The sequence below is a fragment of the Sarcophilus harrisii genome, chromosome 1, assembly GCF_902635505.1.
Source record: "Sarcophilus harrisii chromosome 1, mSarHar1.11, whole genome shotgun sequence".
NCBI classification, from domain to species: Eukaryota; Metazoa; Chordata; class Mammalia; order Dasyuromorphia; family Dasyuridae; genus Sarcophilus; species Sarcophilus harrisii.
Window position 1 is genome coordinate 14,296,196 of NC_045426.1, and position 21,350 is coordinate 14,317,545.

Below are 21,350 nucleotides of genomic sequence, written 5' to 3' on the forward strand. Positions count from 1 at the left end.
TCTTCTACAGAATCATTTTCATCTTATTTTAATTGAATCTTCTGAATGATGTTTTCAGGATGGTTGAATATGCCCCTTTTTGCATGGAAGGATTTTAAATGGATCAGATCAGCTAGCCCATAGATTGTAGTTTAAGAAAATAAGTTATTCTCAGTGGCCGAAGGCTCAATAACTCTGCTACTGACATGTCACTAAGTCTGAGGATTTGGGAGCATCCTGAATTCTCCCACTGACTCTGAATGTAAATACAATGAAGCTTCTGGAATTGAACTAACTTTATTTCAGCTCTTGGGTTCACCTTTTATTAACAGTTTATAGATAGACTTTTAAAACACATTTGAAAGTTTAAAATTATACAGTACTTATGATTCTTCCCTGTACTTAATGGCACATACATTGCATTTAGACAACTTTGCTTTAGTACAACACTGAACTGTGATCTTGGGCCTGTTTCTTTGGTTCTAAGGGTTTAAATCAAGAGAAATGGTAACCATTTCAGACAGAACTTCGTTTCAGTAATTTGTCTTGTTTCTAAATATAAGACATTTATCCAGTAGTAATTTAAATGTGATTTATGTGGAACTGAGATTTCAAAAAATTTACAAATTGTGGCCTTCCTAAAGAAAAGTTGTAAGTAGATTGAATTTTTGTAATTTTATAGTTTGTAAATCAAATGCTATTTTAAATACACCGCTGGAGCATCTATTAAAAAACTCCTTAAAGGGAGTAATTTTTTTTTTTTTTTTTTTTTTTGCCCAGATGGTTCTCTTATATTGTCTAAAAATTCTCTTTGTCATTTTGTTCATTCTAATAAAATCATAGACAGATTCTCTCAGGAAAAGTAAATTTAATTTTTGTTTTATAATTTTGGATTTTCATATATTGGGTTTGCTTAAAATGAGTTACACCTCTGTTATCTTAGCTGCCTTCCCTTGGGTAAACATTCACCATTATCATTTTAAAATTTTTTGTGCAATTTGTAAAGACAATTTCAGAATTCAAGTGATGCATGTGCCAAGCATGGGAAAGTCATAGGGAATTTTAAGTTCTTCCTAATTGTGGAAGAAAAAGTTAAAATAGAATTTTATTTCAGCCTATTAACCTTGTATATACACCTCAGCTGTATTTTATTGTTCGTTCTTAAAAAGTCATTCAATGAGCTTTTTTCTTCCCGACTTTGTAGTTTGCTTCAGCTCGCAGTGGTATCTTCTGAATAAGCCGTCAGTCTGTGCTTAGTTAGCATGTGGGTGAGTGAAGAATACTTTATCCTGTATCTTTTATACAAAATCGAATGGCCTGCATGAAATCAATTCTTCCCTGGAATTCTGTTCCTCTCGAATAAAAATCTTTCATGTGAGCTGATCCTAAGAAAACCTCTTAATTTTAGGCCTATGTTTGCACTGTTAAATTAACTTTATTTTATGAAACATTAACCTTTGAAGTGCTCTTCAGATGGTTTAAGTTGTTCTTGGAAACCCTTAAACAGGAGTTAAAAAAATGTCCAGCCAGCCTCCTTATTTCCTATTCTTCCTCCAGAGAAGACAACAACAAAATCAGCTGAAATGATAAAATGATAAAATTTTTGAAATGATAAAAAGAGAAAAACATACAACCAAATGGCAAATTAGTATTAAAGTTATAAATATCACAGATCTGAGTTTTAACATGGTCAAATGTGACCAACGTGGTAGAAGACAATTCTGAATTTAGAGGAAATGTGAAGAATATTCGTTGAGAATTATTTTCATTTGATTTTTATTAGCACATAAATGTGCTTTAAGTTTTACCCAGTCAAAGACCTCTCACAATCTATTTTACTGTTTTAATAATTAGCCCAGAGAGTTCTCTTATATTATCTTCAAAATTCCCTTTGCAATTTTGTTCATTCTATTAAAGTCATGGACAGGTATGTCCCTTCCCTTCCCACCAGGAAAATTTCAGCCTGATCTGTGAATTTTCACAAAGTCTGAATTAATGGGGTAATTAGTGAATGAAGTTTAACTGTAGTTACACTATTACCTTCATACCAACATTTTCATTTTCAAGCTTTTTAAATTTAGACATCTGTGATTATGTCTTTAATACATAAAAGTTATGTATTAAACTTTTTTTCAATACATAAAATGTATTTAATACATGGTCTGTCCTCATTCTGTATTTGATGTATATCATTTCTATTGAGCATTTCTTTAAGAAGTGTTAATAGCCCACGAAGTTATAATTTATTTTTTAAATTACAGCTGTTAATTGTTGCCACTAACTTAGGACAGTTCACATTTGTAATTTTTTATCATTTGAATACAGTGATTTGATCATTCAATTCCACATTTTTTTTTTTCTTAAGCATCTGTCATGGGCAGGTCCTTTGCTAAGCTCGGGATTCAAAGGCCTACTCAAGACAACTCCTCCCTCTAGGAACTTCCATTCTCCTGGGGTGGGTGTAGTACAAAGTACATGCAAATCCTAAGTCCTATGAAGAGCTTGAGAGAGTATTCACATCAGGTAGTTTTACTGGAGCACATTTATTCAAACTTGGTATCCCCAACCTTTGTTGCCTAATCTAATATGATCATTAAACTAACATGATAATGAATGTACAATGAAAATATGGAAAAGACCAGTTTATATATGTATGGAATGTATATGTATATTATATTATACATATGTATGGAATATAGTTTTCATTTTGCAAATCACTTTAAGAAATCAGTTCCTTTCATTTGTGATTTCACAAACTCTTTCCTCATTATCTCTTCTGTTAAATTTTATATTATGTAGTGTTGGTGGGAGAAGGGAATGGATGGCTGGGACCAGTGTCTTTGAAACTGCCCTTTGATTTCTTAATTTCATTTGGTTGATTATCTCATAGCTTTTTTAGCCTTGAAATTTATGTCTGATCCACTTCCTTGACTGTTTTAAGTCTTATAAGGGGAGTATTAGCTTCATTTTTTAGAGTTTTTTTCTTTTCACAAAGGCTTTAAAAATGAGCTCAGTAATTTCAAATAAAACATAACTTTTCAAACTGAAATATTATGGTGCTGAGAAGTCTTTAATGGGAAAGGCCATTGTAAAGATTTGGTGGCCTCCTTTTGCTAGGGATGCTAAGGGCTTTTTAATTATATTAGGTTCCTTATTAAGCAGCTTTTGGGGTGTTGGGCCTACAAGGAAGCAAATATTTTTGATCCCTTTTTGTTTGATTTCAGTTTTGGGTCATTCATTTTTTTTTCTCTAAAAAGAAAATATTGTTTTGGAGGGTTAGACTAAGAGAAATATTAAAAGATTTGGGGGATTTAATTATGAAATCTTTCTAGACCTTTATGCCAAATACTAGACTATGTTACAATTTGAATTTTACTGACAGAAACTACTTTGTTCTTTTTTCGTGGCAAAAGTTAACAGGTAATTTTACTTCTTGTCTTTTATCCTTTTCTAGTCATGGCTCCGATTGTCATCTTGAAGAAATTGGGATGAAGTGTGTTCCTTGATTGTGCTGCTTAAAAAACTGTCCACGTCTCTGTTTTTCTTTGAGAAAAGGCGTGCTGGATGACAAGCTGCTTCTCAGGTCCCTGGAGAGGCAGTGCGGAGGGGGTCCACGCAGACAGCCGAAGCTGTCCCCCAAGGCTAAGCCGCCATATTTGGCTGGGGGCAGGGAACGGCACTGGGAGGGGCTGGAGTACTGATTGGAATGAATGAGATGATCCCGGGAGTGGTGGTTTTTGCCCCTTTTTTCTCCTTCATTTTAGGATTTGAACTTGATGGTTTGCCTCTTGGGTTTATTTATTTTAGGGTGATTTTTTTTCTGGGGTGAAATGGGGTTCTGTTTTAGTTTAAATGACTCGTGCAATACATTTTGAGGTGGAATTTGATAAATTTTTTTCCTGATGAATTAGAGAGATTTAACTATATTATTATCTAGATATGATTTGTTGATTTTTTTTTTTTTTTTTTTGCTAAAGACTAGTTCTTTAAGCTTTTGCTTCTGACGAATCCAAATGGCAGTACCTCATTTGTTTATTTCGCTTTTGTACTTATATTTTCCAGGAAAAAAATATTGTAAATTGTAAATAGTTAATACATAACTGTATCATATGCTGATCTGTGACTGTTGGCAATGTCAATCTAGGATGAACAGAGAAAAAAATAAAGATTTATTTACTGTATAAAACTTGTATTTGTGTTTCATTAAAAATTTTTTTTCAGTGATTGAGTATTCGTCCTTTTGCTCCCTTTCTCTGCCACCATGGTGGCTCCTCCTTAAAGGAAAACAAAATCCTTATAACATGAAAAGTCAAGCAAAACAAATCCTCATATTGACCATTTGCAAAAATATTTGTCCCATTCTGCACATTTATGTCTTTGCCTTTCTGGCAGGATATGGAAAGCATTCTGCATCATTGGTTTTCTGTGTTTTTAAGTTTAAATTCTTAGTAACCTCTATAAGTAAAGCTATGTACTGAACATGTTCTTTGAGAAAATTATAACTGCTTTTTGTATATATCATTTTTGAAGACCTCCTTTCTTTCTCCCCTACCAAAGGGAACTTTACCTTTTGATAAAGAAAAACAGTTAAGCCAAAATGACTGATTTAAATAAATCCTTCTGATACTTAAGCAGTATTTAGCTTGCAGAGCCCTATCTCTGCTAAGCAAAGGGTGATAGGTTTCCTTGTTGCTTCTTCAGGACGGTTCTTAGTTTTTGAATTGTTGAGGGAATTTTTATTTTAGTATATTTTTCATCTACACTGTGCATATTGTTCTTTCAGTTCTGCTTATTTCACCGTGTTCATTCATATGTGTTTTCCCAGATTTCTTTGAATAATACAGATTTTTGTCATAAGATGTCAGGAAGAGCTAAGATCAAATTGTAGTAAAAGGAGTTGGGAACGTTGTAAAAAGAAGCAGGTTGGATTTAGTGGGCTCAGATTCCTTCTAACTCGGAATCTGGAAGCCATGGAATGTCCCATTCCATTCCCTGTGAGTTCCTTCCACAATTCCCCAATTGCTGGGCTTCTACTTTTGCTTTCATTCTTTGTTATTATATTCTTGAATATATTGGACTTTGCTTCTCGCTTTTATCTCTTGAGGGTGTTGTTTTTGCTTGTTTTGTCAGGTAGAAGGTGAGACCTCAGAAGAATTGCTTTAATTTGTTAATGAGGTTATAAAGGCTGTACTCATTCACTGCTGGTGAAATTGCAGATATGTGTGCTGGCTTTTTCTTGGTGAGTAATCCAGTATTAATGTACAATAAAGTACAAATTAATCATACTTTTTGACCTAGTAATTGTATTAAGAATATAACCTGATTTTTTTCATAAATCAACAAAAAAAAGATGTTAAGTTTCATAGCATTATTTTTAATTTCGAGAAAGTGGAAGCAGTGATAGGAGAATGATGAAATAAGTTGTGGTACCTTTATTTAATAACTATGATTAAATGACAGATTTGAATGTTCTTTAAAAGCTATAACATCATTGGGAAATCATGTAAAGCAAAAACTAGAGGACAGAACTCTTAAATCAGGAAACTTCTTCCACGAATGCAGGCCAGCACACTCTGCAGCTTATGATCCAAGAGAGCTGCCCACAGTGCTGTGAACGGTTAAGTGCCTTGCCCAGGGTCACAGAACCAGCACTTGAAAAAAGTCCGCACCACACTCAACTTAGGCTGAAAGGGAATGAGAATGAATGGCCAAGCAGAGGATGCTGTTGGGGATTTGGAGGAAGTAATGGAGGTGTTACAACATTTTACATGGTGAGATTACTTTCTCTGAAAATTGTTAAAATGCACATTTAATTTTGGATTTACTTTTCTTTTTTTCCTTTAATAGCTTTTTATTTTTCCAAGTATGTGCAGAGGTAGTTTTCAACATTACCTTTGCAAAACTTCGTGTACCGTATTTTTCTGCCTCTTCCCATAGACAGCAAGTAATCCAGTATGGGTTAAATATGAAGATGCACATTTAATTTTTAAAAATTATCTAATTTTTTGGCTATGATTCAAATTCACCAAATGTTAAAAGAAAAATCGCATTTATTTTACAGGAGTCTTTGGTTATGTGGCCTGTACTCATCATAATACTCCCGACACCTTTGTCATTCTTGGTCTTTCTATACAAAACATACAGTTCAAAAAAGCCTTTGGATCTGCTGGTTAGTTTGGATGGTGTTGAATTCTCAGTGCTCTGGAGGGTCTGGGAAGGCACTTTGCTGCCCCCTGGAGGCTTGGTGCCTTCACTGTAGCCATGTAATGACCTTACAAAATAAGCACCTTTTCTCCCAGTGGGACTGGAATTTTTTCCTTTAGCCTAGTTGAGTTTGTTAGTGGCAGGAGTGTCCCCCTGCCACGCTGTGCTTCCTGGGCTGGGTGGGCCTGACCTCACTGTCCTGGGCAGGAGCCCACAGGGAGCCCCAGAACTTGGCCCAAGGGCCCTGCAAAGAGTAAAGTTGGGGAGAAATGCAGGATTGAATGGCCATTTGTCGGAGCGGTCTCCTTGTCCTCCATAGCAGGAAACAGGGTCGGAGAAATGACATGGCTGGGCCGGGGTCGTTTAGACTGTGAAGGCTGAGGCTGAATTTGAACCTGTATCCACTGAGACAAGACTAACTGCTTCCTGCATTATCCCACACTTCCACTTGTATTATATAATTCAGTGACGTCCGTAGTATGCCTCCGTCTCTGCCCGACACAGAAATAGCAGCTACCTCCCGAGCTGGTGGTTAGGAGGATGAAATATTTTTAAAGAATGAAATGCTGATTATTAGTATTTGGTTGTGATTGGGCACTCCAGGACACAAGGTAAGTCTCAGGGAGTCTCTTTTTTGCTTTTACCCTCAGTGCTTCGGACCTTATGTTTGATAAATGGTTGTTAATGGATAAATCCCGCAAGAGGAGAGTCGAGTGAAGGTGGGGGGCGTTCTCACACCAGAAAGAAGGCAGATCAATTGGACTGTTAATAGAAGCGGAAGTGGAAGTCAGGCAGGAAGAGCCAGAGGGCCACAAGGCACGTGGGAAGTGATGTCCCCAGTCACCAGCTGGTGAATGGCTGAGGGTTTGAGTTTGGGTCTTCTGGCTCTTTTCCATTGCTCTACCTGCCGCCCCGCCTGGCTGCTTCTCTTCCTTGTACTTTTTACTTTGTTGGTGCTAGTTTGGGCTGTCATCCCTCAGCCCCGGCTCTGCGGCCAGCCCGTCTTCTTTCTGAGCTTTTTTCTGAGTTATTTCGTGATAACCCCCCAAATTCTTGTAGATCCTTATTGAAAACACGTCGCAGCCTGCTTGAGCCTCTCCGCTGTTTACCACTGTCACCTGAAATTTGGATTCTTCAGAGTTTAGGGTTCTTTAATCCACCGCTGCATTGCATTCCCAGGACAATATTTGTGTTTGATAACATGGATCTTGGAACCTAAAGGCCTCTTGAGATCCCATGGGAGACATTATTTTCCAAATGTGATCTGGTTCCCTCTTGATCATTTTCAATTCTGGGCTCCACCCATTGCGCATCTGCAGTGACCTTCCAGTTCTGTGCCCTGATATAGCGACCCAATGGGCCACCTGTCTGGCCCTGTCATATTCACGTATTTTGGCTTTTCTCGGCCAGGGATTTCTGTAAACATGCATCGTCCTGTGAGGGGCCCTGTAAGGTTCTGGACCTTACTGCATTTGGCACAAAATCACCTGCGAACAGGAACATCCAAAGGAACCTCCGCTTTCACAGGGAATTCATCTAAAGGAGAAATCGGGATCAAGTGGAAAATCGTCTTTGCAAGGAAGTGAGCCTTAAAGCTCCAAGGCACCGAATTGGACAATTGGAGGTTGGTTTTCTTAAAATGTAGGATAAAAACGTGGACCAAGAGTGGCCTTGCATGGAGACCGACTTCAGCTCCTGCCCCCAGCCTTTGTCCTTTATCCTTGCACGGCCAAGGCAGTGACTGACCCTCGGCCTTTGTTCTCACTTGTAGTGAGAACACTACTTGGATTAGATGGCCTCCGGGATCTTTCTGGCCCCAGGTCGGGGATCCTCTGGGTCTCCAGACAACCCTTAGCAGCAGGCCAGAAGCACAGATCCTGCCATGGTTGCAATCGAGATGCAGATGCTTGGAGGGATGGGAGTGAGGAATGGAGTTGAGATCTGAACCCGGGCCCAGGACTCTTGGCACTGAACCGCCCAGGAATTGTCAATCTTTTCTTGTAGGCTCCCCTCTGAGGGACCTTACACTGGGACAAAAATCCAATCTCCCTTGTTTCACTTAAATCTTTGCATCCCCAGTGCCTGGCACATAGTAGTGCTTATTACACGCCTGTTCTTGATTGATTCACCAATCTCCTTCCAGTTTCTTTCTCCCATTTAAAATTGATGCCTTTTTTATATTATAGTCACATCCCAATATATCGACAACCTTCCCCTCTTGACCTTTCCTTCCCCCCTAAGAAAGAATAGACCTATTAATGTGCATGGTACGTTCCAGGACTATAACTCAATCACCTTTCAGCTGTGCTGATATATATATATATATATATATATAGAGAGAGAGAGAGAGAGAGAGATATAGAGATATATAGAGATATATAGAGATAGATATCTATCTATATCTATATCTATCTATATATCTATCTGTTTTATTCTTGAACATCCACCAATCAAGCCCGAGATCAGTCACTGAGCATTTGTGAAATGCCCTCTGGGTTCTAGTCAGTGTGGGGGTCTGGTCTCTGACAGCCTGGCCTGTGTTCCCGGGCAAGCCCTCTTGTGCTCTGGACAACTGAGACTGATTTACAGAGGAGTTTCTTCTTCGAGGTAGTCCCCAGTCCTACGCTTTCCCCAGCCGTGTCTGAGCTCTGGGCTGAATGAGGAGCAAGAACAAGGAGGGGAAGTAACCTGTGGTCCCCAGAAGTCTGTTTCACACTGAAGGAGGATCTGCATCAGTGAGTCTTTGCAGGATAAGTACAGGATGCATGCAAATTTGGTACAGGCGGTTGGGGTGAAGGCTGCAGCAACCAGAAAGGAGCTGTGTCCTGAAGTAAATGAGGGATTCTGGGAACCGAGGAGGAGGGAAAGCATTCTTGGCATGGGATTCAGTTGGGTTAAAGGCCCGAGGACTAAATGGAGTTCTGTGGGTTCTGAGAAGAGCAGGAAGTTGGAAACCTTTCAAAGGAAGTTCATGTTTTATTCTAGGGACCCATGGGAGTTTCCTGGGTAAAGGGAAGATGGGTCAGGCCATCTTCAGGAAGATCACTTGGCCAACTGAGAGGAGGATGGATGACAGATGGCCAGTTGGGACAATGGTCCAGGTAAGAGGGGATAAGGGCCTGGACTCGGGTGGCAGCTGCGGAGAAGACATGGGGATGTCATGGAGAAGGGGCCCCTGAAGGAGGATGCACTCAGTGAGCCTGCGAGTCGGGGAGGACGGCCATTGGCTCTCTGGGGGCTTTTCCAAGGACACCTGGACTTCCAGCAAGGTCAGAGTGTGCTGGTAGTGGGAGGTGGGCGCTGTTGGGAGCTGCTGAAAGTTGTTGAGTTAGAAGCAGCAAGATTTGTCAGCTGGTTAGGTTTGTGGGCGTGCACCCATTAACTGTGAGTGTCCCCCAAGGGTCTGTGCTGGCCTTCTCCCTTGCTCAGCCATCCCTTCAGATCTCAGGTTTGTGTTGTCTCTGTCCCGGTGACTTTTAGATGGATTTTTCTAGCTCTGCCTTCTCTGCCATCACCAACTAGATATTTAGCGGAGATCTTGAGCCGTATCTCCCACAGACCTCGTTATCTTTTCCCTCAAACCTTGCTTGCTTCTGCCCTCCCTTGTTATGGCGAGGACATAGCCATCTTTCTGGTCACCAAGGAGCACGTCTTCCCTCCTCCATCCCCTCATACTCGCTGCACATGATCTCGTGTCGGACTTCTGCCTTCATTGCGAGTTGTGTAGGTCTTCATTCATCTCTGGGCACAAGGCTGTGCTTGGGGAAGCTCCTGTATCACCCTCTGCCCGTGCCAGGCTGGCCCCCATCACCCTGTTCCTGTGCCAGGCTGGCTCCCTGCCTCAGTTTCTCCCCACTGCACCCCACCTTCTATTCCCCTGCCCAGGTCTCCTTCCTAAAGTACAGATGGGACCATATCACCTTCCCACCAATTCAGAAATCCCAGAGGCCCCTGTTCCCTTTGGGAGCACATGTGGAGTCCCTTGGTTGGCTCTAATGCCCTTTGCCATCCGGCTCCCTTCTACCTTGGCTCTCTCCTTGCACTTTACCCCCTCCACCGGAGGTCTTTCCTAGCCTCCTTCCCCACTAACGTCTTCCCTTTGGGATTATCATCCCTCTGTGTTGTAAGATGTGTGTGTGTGTGTGTGTGTGTGTGTGTGTGTGTGTGTGTGTGTGTGTGTCCCTCCGCTATCACATCCCTTGGAATAAGAATCATCAGCTTTCTTCAAACCCCAGCCCAGGCTCCATCTGCCTCCTGGGGTCTTCCCTCATTCTCTCTAACGATTAGTGCTTCCTTTTTCTAGATATTTCCTTTGTATTTACTTCTATGTCCTTTTCTCTGATAGGCTGTAAGCGTCTTGACAATAGGGACCATCCTATCACTGTAAAACAGCAGCTGGCATAGAGCCCGGCATAGAATAATGAGTATTCTTGATTGACAGTAGTATTCCTCGACATTCATAGATCCAGATTGGTTCGTCTGTTCCCCAACCGAGAGTTTCCACCGGGCAGTTATTTATTATCATAAAATTCCAAGGATAAATATTTGGATCCACACGGGGCCTTTCCTTTAGTCACGGAGCTCCTCTGGGCATGTGTCCAATAGTGAGATCCCTGGGTCAGAGGGCATGAACTTCAGTGACTTTTCTCACATATTTGCAAATGGTTTTCCAGAACGATTTGATCAATCCACAGCTCCACCAAGAACATATGAACATTCCCACAGTCCTCCAACATCGACTGCTCCATTATTCCTCATCTTTGCCAATTGAATGGGTCTCTCTCCACTTTTCTTCTCAGATGACTCCATCCTTTAATCCTTTGTCAGCGGCTCCATTCTTTAATCTTCTGTCAGTTCTGATGACTGAGTACTCTTTGGCTCATTTCATGCTCATGTTCCTTCTGTTGCCAGAGGTATTGGAAGATGACCAGTCAGATGGGATTGGAACCCGCTATTCCCTCTAAAGCATCAAAGTATTTCCCTATCTGCGTGCCTTCCGAGAGCGCCCCAAACCCCAGAAAGTGCTGGTGTCCCTGAATAAATGATAGCACGACTATGGAAACGCTGAGCGATTCCACTTCCCAGCGTTCTCTTGTTTTCTTTGATGGTTTGTGTTGGCTCGCCCCCGCATCCTTTGATTGTTGCATGGAAGGTACCTTTGATGATTACTTTTTCAGTAACAAAATTGATGCCAAATGTTCTGCAGAGTGTGCATGAAATTGTTTTAAAATACCCATCTGTTGGGCGGGTTACAGTGGGGAGCCCGTGCCTAGAATCCCCAGCCTCATGAAAAAAGTAGGAAGGAAGGAGGAAGTAACCATAGCTCAAACTATGTTATATGGCAATAATCATGAAAACTCTTCGGTAATGCTTAAAAAATAGCTAAGTTGGATCACATGAGGTAAACATGAGAAAAACAAATTTGAATATGGTGTCGCATAGTGTTCAATAAGCCAGGGGTGGGTGCCAAGTTACTAAAGACTTCATGTTCTACAAAACCTGTAAGAAAAAAATGGAAAGTGCTCTGGCAGAAATTTGGTTTAGCTCAAGATCTTATACCATATACTTAAGCTTCTAATGGATATGAGACTATGTGATTTTTAAAAAGATGGAGAAATGGAGATGGGTAGGGAGAAAGAGTTAGGGTTAAACAAAGGATACAAGATTAAATGAACAATTTCAGTTACATTTATTTGAAAAACTTTTGGCACAAAAAATCAATTGAGGAAGAAAATTAGAAATCAGAAAAGAAGTTAGAATTAGAAAGATCAGAAATTAGAAAATTAGAAAGAAAACAATTAGGAAAAAAATCGTTGCTATAAATTTCTCTAGTTTTTTTGTTTTTTGTTTTTGGGCCAGGTATTCAAGAAATATTAGCAATTCATGCATATACATAAAAAGTCAAAGCCATTCCTCACCAGACTAGTGGTCAGGCAGTTTCCAAATATAGAAGTGAGACCTACTAATAATATGAAAAAATGTTCAGTCACCGATAATAAGAAAAGTGAAAATCAAGAATTCTGAGATTTCCATCAGATTGTCAAAGTGGACCAAAGTTAAAAATGACAATTGTTAGAGGGATACAGGGAGGATAGGCAGTCAGATACATGGTGGTGCTGGGAATTGATCTAATCATTCTGGAAAACACTTCAGTATTTTATCAAAAAGCCATTAAACTGTTCATATTTTTCATTCCAGCAGTATTATAATTAGTGAGTTTGGAAACAAAGCTATCACTCTTTGCAGCTATTATGGTAGTCTACTTAAACAGTTCTAGAGAATCAACTAAAAACTAGCTGAAATAATTAACAACTTTGCTAAAGTTTACCATTTACTAAGATGAGATCAAAATGGATGATATATGTGATTTAGGGTGATAAAGGAACGTGGGATACTTTACCTGTCAGATCTACGGATAAAGGAAGAATTTGTGACCAAATGAGATAGGGAGAGTATTATAAGATGTAAAATGGATAATTTAAAAAAAATTTTTGAGTGAGCAAAACCAATGCAACCAAGATTTTTTAAAGAAAGCAGAAAGCTGGGAATTTTTTTAAAACAGCAACTATTGCTGCCTCATTTTTCAAAAATATTGAGAATGGAATCAAATTTATATATATATAAGTCATTCTCAAATTTATATACATATATATATATATATATATATATTTGTAGGTATAAAAAAGAGCCATTCTCCCATTGATAAATAGTTAAAGGATATGAACAGGCAGTTTTTAGGTGAAATACCAACTTAAAAGCTAACCTAAAAGATTGACTAATATGACAGAAAAGGAAACCGATAACTATTGGAGGGGATGGTGGGAAAATTGAGACACTAATTCACTGTTGGTGGAATTGGGAAATGATCCAGCCATTCTGGAAAACAATTTAGAGAGGTTATAAAACTAGGCATACTTTTTGATCCAGCAATCTAGCAGGGATATTGCTGGATCAGAAAGTTCTTATAGAGAAAAAAAGGGAAAAGGCCGTAATTGTTCAAAAATATTTATTGTAACTTTTTCTGTGGGAGCAAAGAACTGAAAGTTGAGGGGATACCTGTCAGCTGGGGAATGACTGTACAGGTTGTGGTATGTGGTTGTGATGAAATACTATAAGAAAAGATGAGTGGGCAGATTTTGGAAAAACCTGGAAAGGCTTACATGACCTGATGCAAGATCAAGTCAGGAGAACAGTGTCTACTTGATAGCAATGTCGTATAATGATGAACTGGGAATGACTTGGCTGTTCTCAACAATATGATAATCTAGGACAGATCTGAGGAACTCATGAGGAAAGGCACGGTCCGCCTCCAGGGAAACAGCTGATGGAGTCTGAGAACAAATGGGCTTTGAGGGACAACATAGAACAAATACAGGAGTATATGAGACCTTATGTTCTCGACTTAGTTTTGTCTCGATGAAGTTCTCTCTCCCGGCTCCCATCCTCACAAATCTACCTCGGAGAGTGGAAGGAATTGGGAAACGGAAAACCCCAAATCCCAGATCTCTTGGAATTCTTTTTAAGAGAGTAGACTGTCTGTGTGAATGATGGGGCCTAGTCTAGCTATTACAGACAAATAGGGAGGCACTCTGCTAGAGTGTTCAAAAGAAAGACTTGAGTTTGAAGGTATTAGCTAAATAGCGAAGAGTAGAGCCTTTGCATTCTAAATAGCTTCAAGAGTTTACCAATGGAGATGAAAATTCTTCTAGCTAAGAGAGGCAGGAGAGAGAACATTCTTTATGGGAGAAAAAAATCTGAGATGATTATTTTTCCTACAGATGATTTTTGTTAGTGTTATGGTGAGTAATTTAAGGTACATTTCTTTTATGCAAGGATTCATGGAAAGCACTGGGGCCTTAATAAAAGAGCATGGTCAGGGGCAGCTCGGTGGCGCAGTGGGTAGAGCACCAGCCCTGAAGTCAGGAGGACCTGAGTTCAAATGTGATTTCAGACACTTAATACTTCCTTGCTGTGTGACCCTGGGCAAAGTCACTTAAGCCCAATTGCCTCAGCAAAAAAAGAAAATAGCATGGCTGAGTCCACTCTTCTCACAAGGAAGATCCAGGATTGTAGCCGGGGGCATTAGCTGAAGCTAAAAGCAGAGAGAGCGTCGAAAAGAGACTGAGAATGTGGCCAGTGGAGCCATCGATGAGACAGAGACGTGCTCACAGTGAGAGATCTGGATTGGCTTTGCCAGGAGCCATCAGCTGTTTGGCTTTTTGGAGGCGTGATTTGCCTTTCTGTGCATGTGCCCCAGCCATCCTCGTTCCCTGTATTTGTGCCCCTTCGGAATGTGCAATCTGGAAATATATGTTGCTCTTATGTGCTGGCCTCGTGTTCCTTCTCTGCCTCTTTTATTTGCATTGTCCGCATGTATTTCTTCTTCCTGCTGCTGGTGTACGAATTTGTGGGAGCCTGAGCCCTAACTTTATGGGGAAAATGGCCATTTTTCTTACTAGTTGTTTCATTAAATGCCTTTGTTTTAAGCTAATTGTGTCACCCGCCTGAATGTTGAAAAGGAGGCACGGCACATGTGCAGACCCTGTGAATCTGTTCACATGCCGGATGGAAGCACTTCTGGGAGAATCATGGAAGGATTTGGGGGAAATTAGAGTACGTGTATGTAATATTTCTTTACTCAAGGAATCTTTTTTCAGTTGGTTCCATGGTTAGAACTCTAGAACACTGGAATTTGGGTGTCTTTTCACCTCTTTGTCCTCTCCTCTGAGTGTCCTTGGAACCCTGAAAGACAAAGTACCTGCCTGACCCTGCTTGACCCTGGACATCCATGTGACAGTTTTTTTTTTTAATAGCCATTGATTCTGTCATCTCCATTTGATATTACCTCATATAAATCTTACCAAATCTCCTCCATATTTTTTTTGTATTTGTTTTTATTGTATTATATATGTTGTTCGGTTGTTTTCAATTGTATTTGAGTCTTTGTGACCATTTGGGATTTTCTTAGCAAAGACTTGGTTTACTATTTCCTTCTCCAGTTCATTTTACAGATGAGGAAACTGAGGCAGATAGGGTGAAGTGACTTGGCCAGGGTCACACATCTAGTAAGTGTCTCCTAACTTTGGGCTTGGCATTTTATCCACTGTGCACATATGACTCAGTGTAAATGCCTTCTATGAACTGATGGATGCAATAGAGATGTCATCGTCTCATTCAGAGGCAGCTCACATATCTGATTCAATCTAGACTCGCTATAATTATTGAGCTCATTCTCTAATATATAAACGTATCCCTTCCTGACATTACCCTCATATAGAAATATGATCCGGGTGCATTTATCTTATAAACTGCAGGCTTGCAGAGTTCGCTTGTTATTTCCATGCGGAAGGAATGATAGATTTTCTAGGTGAATGGTTATGATATATACAAAGTAAAGCATTTTCTCTATTTCCCGAACTTCTTAGTTTTTCCAGTCTTTCAGCAGCTGTTCTTGACCTTTCCAATCCCATAGCCAACATAAGGAAAAGTTTCCTAACAATCGGTGCTTTCAGGGCTTAAGATGTTAACCCTATCTCAATGCTAAGACCCAAGAGCTGCTTATCAGCCAATAACAGGCTAAAGGAAGGAGTGGGAGAAGAGAAGCTTTATCTGGAGGATTTGGCTGGGAGGGGAATTTGTTCTGTGTTAGGCCAGATCTAGAAGCAAGAAGAAATTACAGGGACGCAGATTTATGTTTGATATGAGAAGAAGCTTCCCAAATTTAGCCAAAAGGACTGCCTTGGGTGCTAATAGCCTTCCTCTCCCCAAAGGTCTTCAAGAGGAATCATGATCACCAAATGCAGGGTTGTCACTTAGCTAGTAAGTATCCGAGACTCTAAGAAATCAAGCTGGGTTATCTTTGTTTTGAATGGATGCATTAGTGGAAAGCATTTAGTAAACACTTACTAGGACCAAGCACTGGGCTAAACTCTACATGGAGAAATACGAAAGGGAGACACTCTTTGCCTTAAGAGTTTTTGTTCTAAAAGTTTTTATTCTACCAAGGAGGGCTTGCCAGGGTGGGCTTTTTGGGTCTGTCCAGTTGCCGGGATATGTAGTGGGAAGCACACCCATGGAAAAATTGATTGCTGTGCTTTCTCCATTGTTCCCAGAGCAAGAGGTGGAGAACAGAGGGTGAGGTTTGGGGAGGATGGGCCCTCTAGCAGGCAGGATAGCAAGAAGATGGTAGGAGGAAGTAGCAAGATGGGACATGGAGCCTAGTTTGTGGCCGGCTAGACAGTGCAGACCTAGGGTGGGAGTTCCCAGCAGCGAGGGGGAGTAGTGGATATGTTTATATTGTTTCTCCAGTGTGGCCTCTGAATTTCAAGCATATGCTTTTTTTGTGTTGAGGGAAAAAAAATCTCTATTACTGTTCTTTTATAAACCATGAATGGCTATTATCCACCTATTAAGGGTATGGCAAGGAAAGGCGTGCATTTGATGAGTCCAGGTGTGCTATCTTGTCTGGTCCTGGTGAATATTCCTGCCTAGTCCCCATCAGTATCATTTGAAAGATCATGGGAGATGGCCAAGGTCCCGCAATATTGGAGAAGGGCAAATGTTCTCTCAATTGTCAAAAAACCCAAACCAAACCAAAACACAAAAACAAGAACAAGGCGATCAGAATCTGCAAACTAGGTTCATAGTTTAGAGAAAATTGGTTGCTGGACATCTAGAAGGGGAAGCAGTGATAACCCAGAGTTAGCTTAGGTTTGTTAGAAATAGGTTACATGAGACTAACTTAATTTCCTTTTTTTTTTTTTTTTTTTTAATAGAATCAATTAAAGTAGAATAGGGGAATGTTATAGAGATGATTCACTTAAATCTTGGCAGAGCTTTTACACATTAAATAATAATGTAATTGGATGGATTCAGAACTAGTTGGATGGATGGACTCAAAGAATAATTGTTTCTTTCTTTCTTTCTTTCTTTTTTTTTTTTAAGTGAGGCAGTTGGGCTTAAATCCGATTTGACCTTGGTTCTCCTGACTTCTCAGGGTCGGTGCTCTATCCACTGCCATCTAGCTATCCCTCAAAAAATAATCATTCTCGATTCAACATCAGCGTGGCAGAAGGTTGTGGGTAAGGCAACTGCCTTTGGTCCTGTTCTCCTTAATTTTTTTTTTGTGACTTGGCTAAAAGTGTAGATGTAGAAATGCTTGTCCAGTTTTTAAAGCTGGGGAGGATGACAGACATGATGGATAGCAGAATCGGGAGACAGAATGATAGTTATTTCCCCTCCTTTTCAGTCTTCCCTCTCTTAGTCCCTGTTCTGAGCCCTGATACAACATGCACTCGTTTCTATCCTGCTCCCCTTCCCTGCTTTATGTCCCCTCCCATGCCGTAACATTGTCCTACAAAAGGAGTCTTGATTCACTTGTGGGCAGGGAACTGCCCGGTTCTGCCCCCAGGCTCCAGGCTTCTGTCTCCACCGTTACCTTCACCAGATTTCTGCCGTCAGAACCCTGGCTCTTTGTGCACATCTGTCACTTCCTTTGTCTGCTGCATTTATTTTTTTCATTCTCTTGAATTTCTGCTGTTTGAGGTGTTCAGATCATTTCTCCAGTTCTGATTTTATGTTGAAAAGTTGTCTTTATTATTGAACAGCCATTTTTTGTCCTCTATGCCTCAGCTCAGATTTCTATGGAATAAGATGTTCTGAAGAGCCCAGAGGCTCCGGGTCAGTCCGGGGGGGACCTATTCAGCACATCTGCGCCGAGCCGGGAAGAAGCATCAGCCTCCCTGGGGGAAGATGCAAAGTGTCCCCTGGCCTCAGTCAGCCCCTCTCTCTCTTCCAGGGTCACCAGTGTCCAGCTAGGAGTCGGGGGGTATCCTGGGATGGAGCACTCCCCAGGCCCGCCTCAGGGCCTTTGGGACCATTGTTCCCATCCACCTCTGACATGGGGTCCAGTCTTCACGTGCTTGGGATAGACAGGCCCTGGCTCACCATGGTGTCAGCCCGTCTGCGGAGGCAGTTCTGCCGGCCGGCGGCATGCTACAGCTTTTGGGAGCGCTAGCTTGGCTGGTAAGTGCTTAATAAATACTTTTTCATTAAGAAAACATTTGTCATTAAAAAAAACCCTCAAACCAGAAGAGAATCCCAAATCAAAAAGCAAAATATTGAATGAAGACAGACTATAATGCCAAATAATAAAGAAAAAAAAATCAGTCCATAAAATATACCAGTGGTTGGAACCCATCCTTCCCTCCCCAATGGATTATGTGAGGGGAAGGGCATAAATAGCCCCCAATTCTGTGCCTTCTGCACGGTCCCTGCCTCCCATGGTTAGGGAGCCCGGGCTAGGTGCTTGGCTTCAGTCTGGAAGCTTTCGTCAGCTGAGATTGTGTCTTCCTTCTGTTGTTGGGTTCCGGCTGACTCCACCTGGCCCCGTTTGGGCTTTTCTCAGCAGAGACACTGGAGGACTCACCGTTCTCTAGCTCATTTTGCAGCTGAGAGCATTCTCAGATGGAGGCAAACAGGGTGAAGTGACTTGCCCAGGATCACTCAGTGAGTTCGTGTCTGAGGCTGGACTTGAACTTGAAGCTGACTTTCTGATTCAAAACCTGGGGCTCTACCCACTGGGCCACATTGCCTCATTGTGGACATGACCGTCAGATGCAGAAGCTGCACCCTTGCTTCTCTTATTGCCCCCATGGCTCTTTTACTCTTTTAATTAATTGTTTTTCAACAGACAAGAATTTAATTTCCTTCCCTTGCACTTCTTTTCCTCATCCTGTTGAATGTAAAAACAGAAACAAAACCCTTGGAGCAATTTTTCACGTTCAGGATGAACTTGAAGCAGATCGCCCCATTGTCTGTGCCCAGAAATGTCTGTCTCCATGTTCTGGACGTGTCCTGTCCAGGCCAAGGCTCCTTGAAATAAAAATCCAGCGCTCTAAACAGAGGCTTCAGCATCTGGACAACAATCACATTGTCCTGGTGCCAGGCGATAGTCAGCTATGATCCCCAGCTGTCTCCATACCTCCATACCATACTCCTAGCTGCAGGTAACTGAGACCCTGGGGGAGGGGATGTTCCAGGGGCTTCTCAATGAAGCTACAAATTAAGTCCCTTTCAGCACCGGAAAGAGGGGCTGTCCAGAGGCTTCTGGATGGTTGGGTCTCTTTTGATCCCTGTAAAAGGAACTTAACAGGAGTAGCTGAACCCTTTTCTAGGGGTGGGTGCAAGCATGCTAACAATAGTCCTTTATGCAAAATAAGGCAATTTGTAGGGATAAGTTTTTAAAAAAAATAATAATAGCTTTTTATTTTTCCAAATCCATGCAAAGATAGTTTTCAACATCCATCCTTGCAAAACCTTGTGTTCTAAATTTCTCTCCCTCTCTCTCCACCTCCCCCTCTCCCTCTAGGGACAAATTTATGGGAGGGTGCCAGCGGGTGCCAGGGATACATGATTCTAAAGGTCAAGGTATTTTTTAAGGTTTTATAAGTAAATCATGTTCTAGGATGAGTGCTGGTCTCTGCTGGGAAAAGCTCAGTCTGTGAAGATTTCTTTTAGAAGGCACCGTGGGTGGACATCATGGTCACAAGCTCAGGTCCTTCGCCCTCATTCTACAGCTTGGCTCCATCAGCTCTCTGTTGGGAAGTGTGTTTGGGTTCTCTTAGAGTTGGACCAGCCACCACGTTTACAACTCTGTTGTTAAACAGACCCTTTTCTCTGAAGGAGACCGTAGAAGGCTCGCCATCCGGGAGCCACCTAACGTGGCACTCCTTGCCTTAATCTGCTTATTGAAGGTTCCAACCTAAGGTGCTCTTAGTTGAGTAGAATGACTGGCTTCCATTCACCCCTTTCTTGCCCTCAGTTTCAATTTCCTGCCCGCCTTCACTTGGGCCAAAGAGTCAGAACCTCCAACTAAGATACCTCTCTGAGGCTGGAGAGATGCTACCCCTCTTTTTGCCTTTTCAAGTCCGATCAGGGCCCCTCCTCACTAGCACCTCGCTGTGCAAATCACTTTAAGTGATGAGCCTTCAGTAAGTGAGGGGAACTTTGGAAGGGATGGGGCAAAATCTTGGCTTCGGCGTGTATTGTTATCATCTTAGCTAAGGCTCGTCCATATTCCCTCGCACAAGTAAACCTCCCTTTCTTTGAAGTTTTCAAATTTATTAGCATCTTAGTTCTCAGGTGTTTTGATTTTAGGACTCTTCTGTCTCCCCTAAAATTATTGAGAGCTTTCCTTTGTGTAGGTTATGTCAATAGACATTTACCATATAAGAAATTAAAACATTATTAAGAAAATAGTTTTGTCCTTATTGACTGGATAAAACTCTTTCATTGACCCCCTCTAGAGGTCGTCAGACCATACTTGAGAACTACTACTTTTTCCTATAATAGTGGAATATGTTTCCTGGTGATGGTTTTTGATTTCCCATAATATTACTTTTAAAATTTCCAATTTTCATGATTTTTATTTTTATGATTACATCAGTTACTATTTTTGCCGGTTTTTTCAGTCTTTACAAAACTAAGTGGCTTTAATCGACAATTTAACTTTAAAAATTGATTTGCTTTTCTACTTATTTCTTCTCTCCTTTTATCTACTTTTTTCATTTGACCTATTTCGTTGTTCCTCTTTTAATGTATTTGAGATCAGACGTGATTCATTTGCTTTTTCTCTCTTCTCGGTATCGATTTGTCTGTGAGAACCATTCTGGCTCCATTCCATGACCATTCTGTTATGTCTTCAGTTCTTTCTTGAACAATTTATTATTTAATAGATAGACACAGAGGAGGACAATGAAATAGAAGTTGAAAAACATTCTGGAGGCAGGACTTGAATGCAGGTCTCATTGAACTATCATCTCCTTCGGGCGGAGACCCTGTCCGTGATAAGTGAAATTAATGTCAGTCAGAGAATTACAGGGTTGAATGATCTCAGATCTTAGGGCCTAAGAGACAACACTGTTCAGAAACTGAGGCACAGGTTTTAAAAAATATATTAATGAGATCTTTCCTTCTCTTTTTGCACAAGGTAAGAGCTGGAAAAAAAGGCAGCCTTGTAGTGGGGTGGGGATGATAAATATGTGTTCTGCCTGAGCTTTGGGAAAAGGAGTGAGGAGAAATGAGGGAAGCTATCTTTGAGGGGTTACTGCCAGGCACTGGACTGGGGGGATCCTGATTGGAAGGGTGTGAATGTAAGCTGCTTGAGA

At 41.0% G+C, this 21,350-nt stretch overlaps 1 protein-coding gene across 6 annotated transcripts in view; it reads left to right on the forward strand.

The window, feature by feature from the left end:
- GOLGA4 (golgin A4) overlaps positions 1 to 3,706 on the forward strand; it is a 98,283-nt gene extending 94,577 nt beyond the window's left edge. For 5 of the 6 annotated variants that reach the window (XM_031952645.1, XM_031952658.1, XM_031952664.1 and 2 more), the window contains 2 exons: positions 1,184 to 1,247; positions 3,434 to 3,706. In XM_031952645.1, the coding sequence (XP_031808505.1) occupies positions 1,184 to 1,213 (30 nt within the window). In that variant the 3' untranslated portion in view covers positions 1,214 to 1,247; positions 3,434 to 3,706. The remainder of the gene's footprint in view (positions 1 to 1,183; positions 1,248 to 3,433) is intronic. The other variant, XM_031952651.1, reaches the window with a different exon arrangement.
- Positions 3,707 to 21,350: the final 17,644 nt, after the last annotated feature.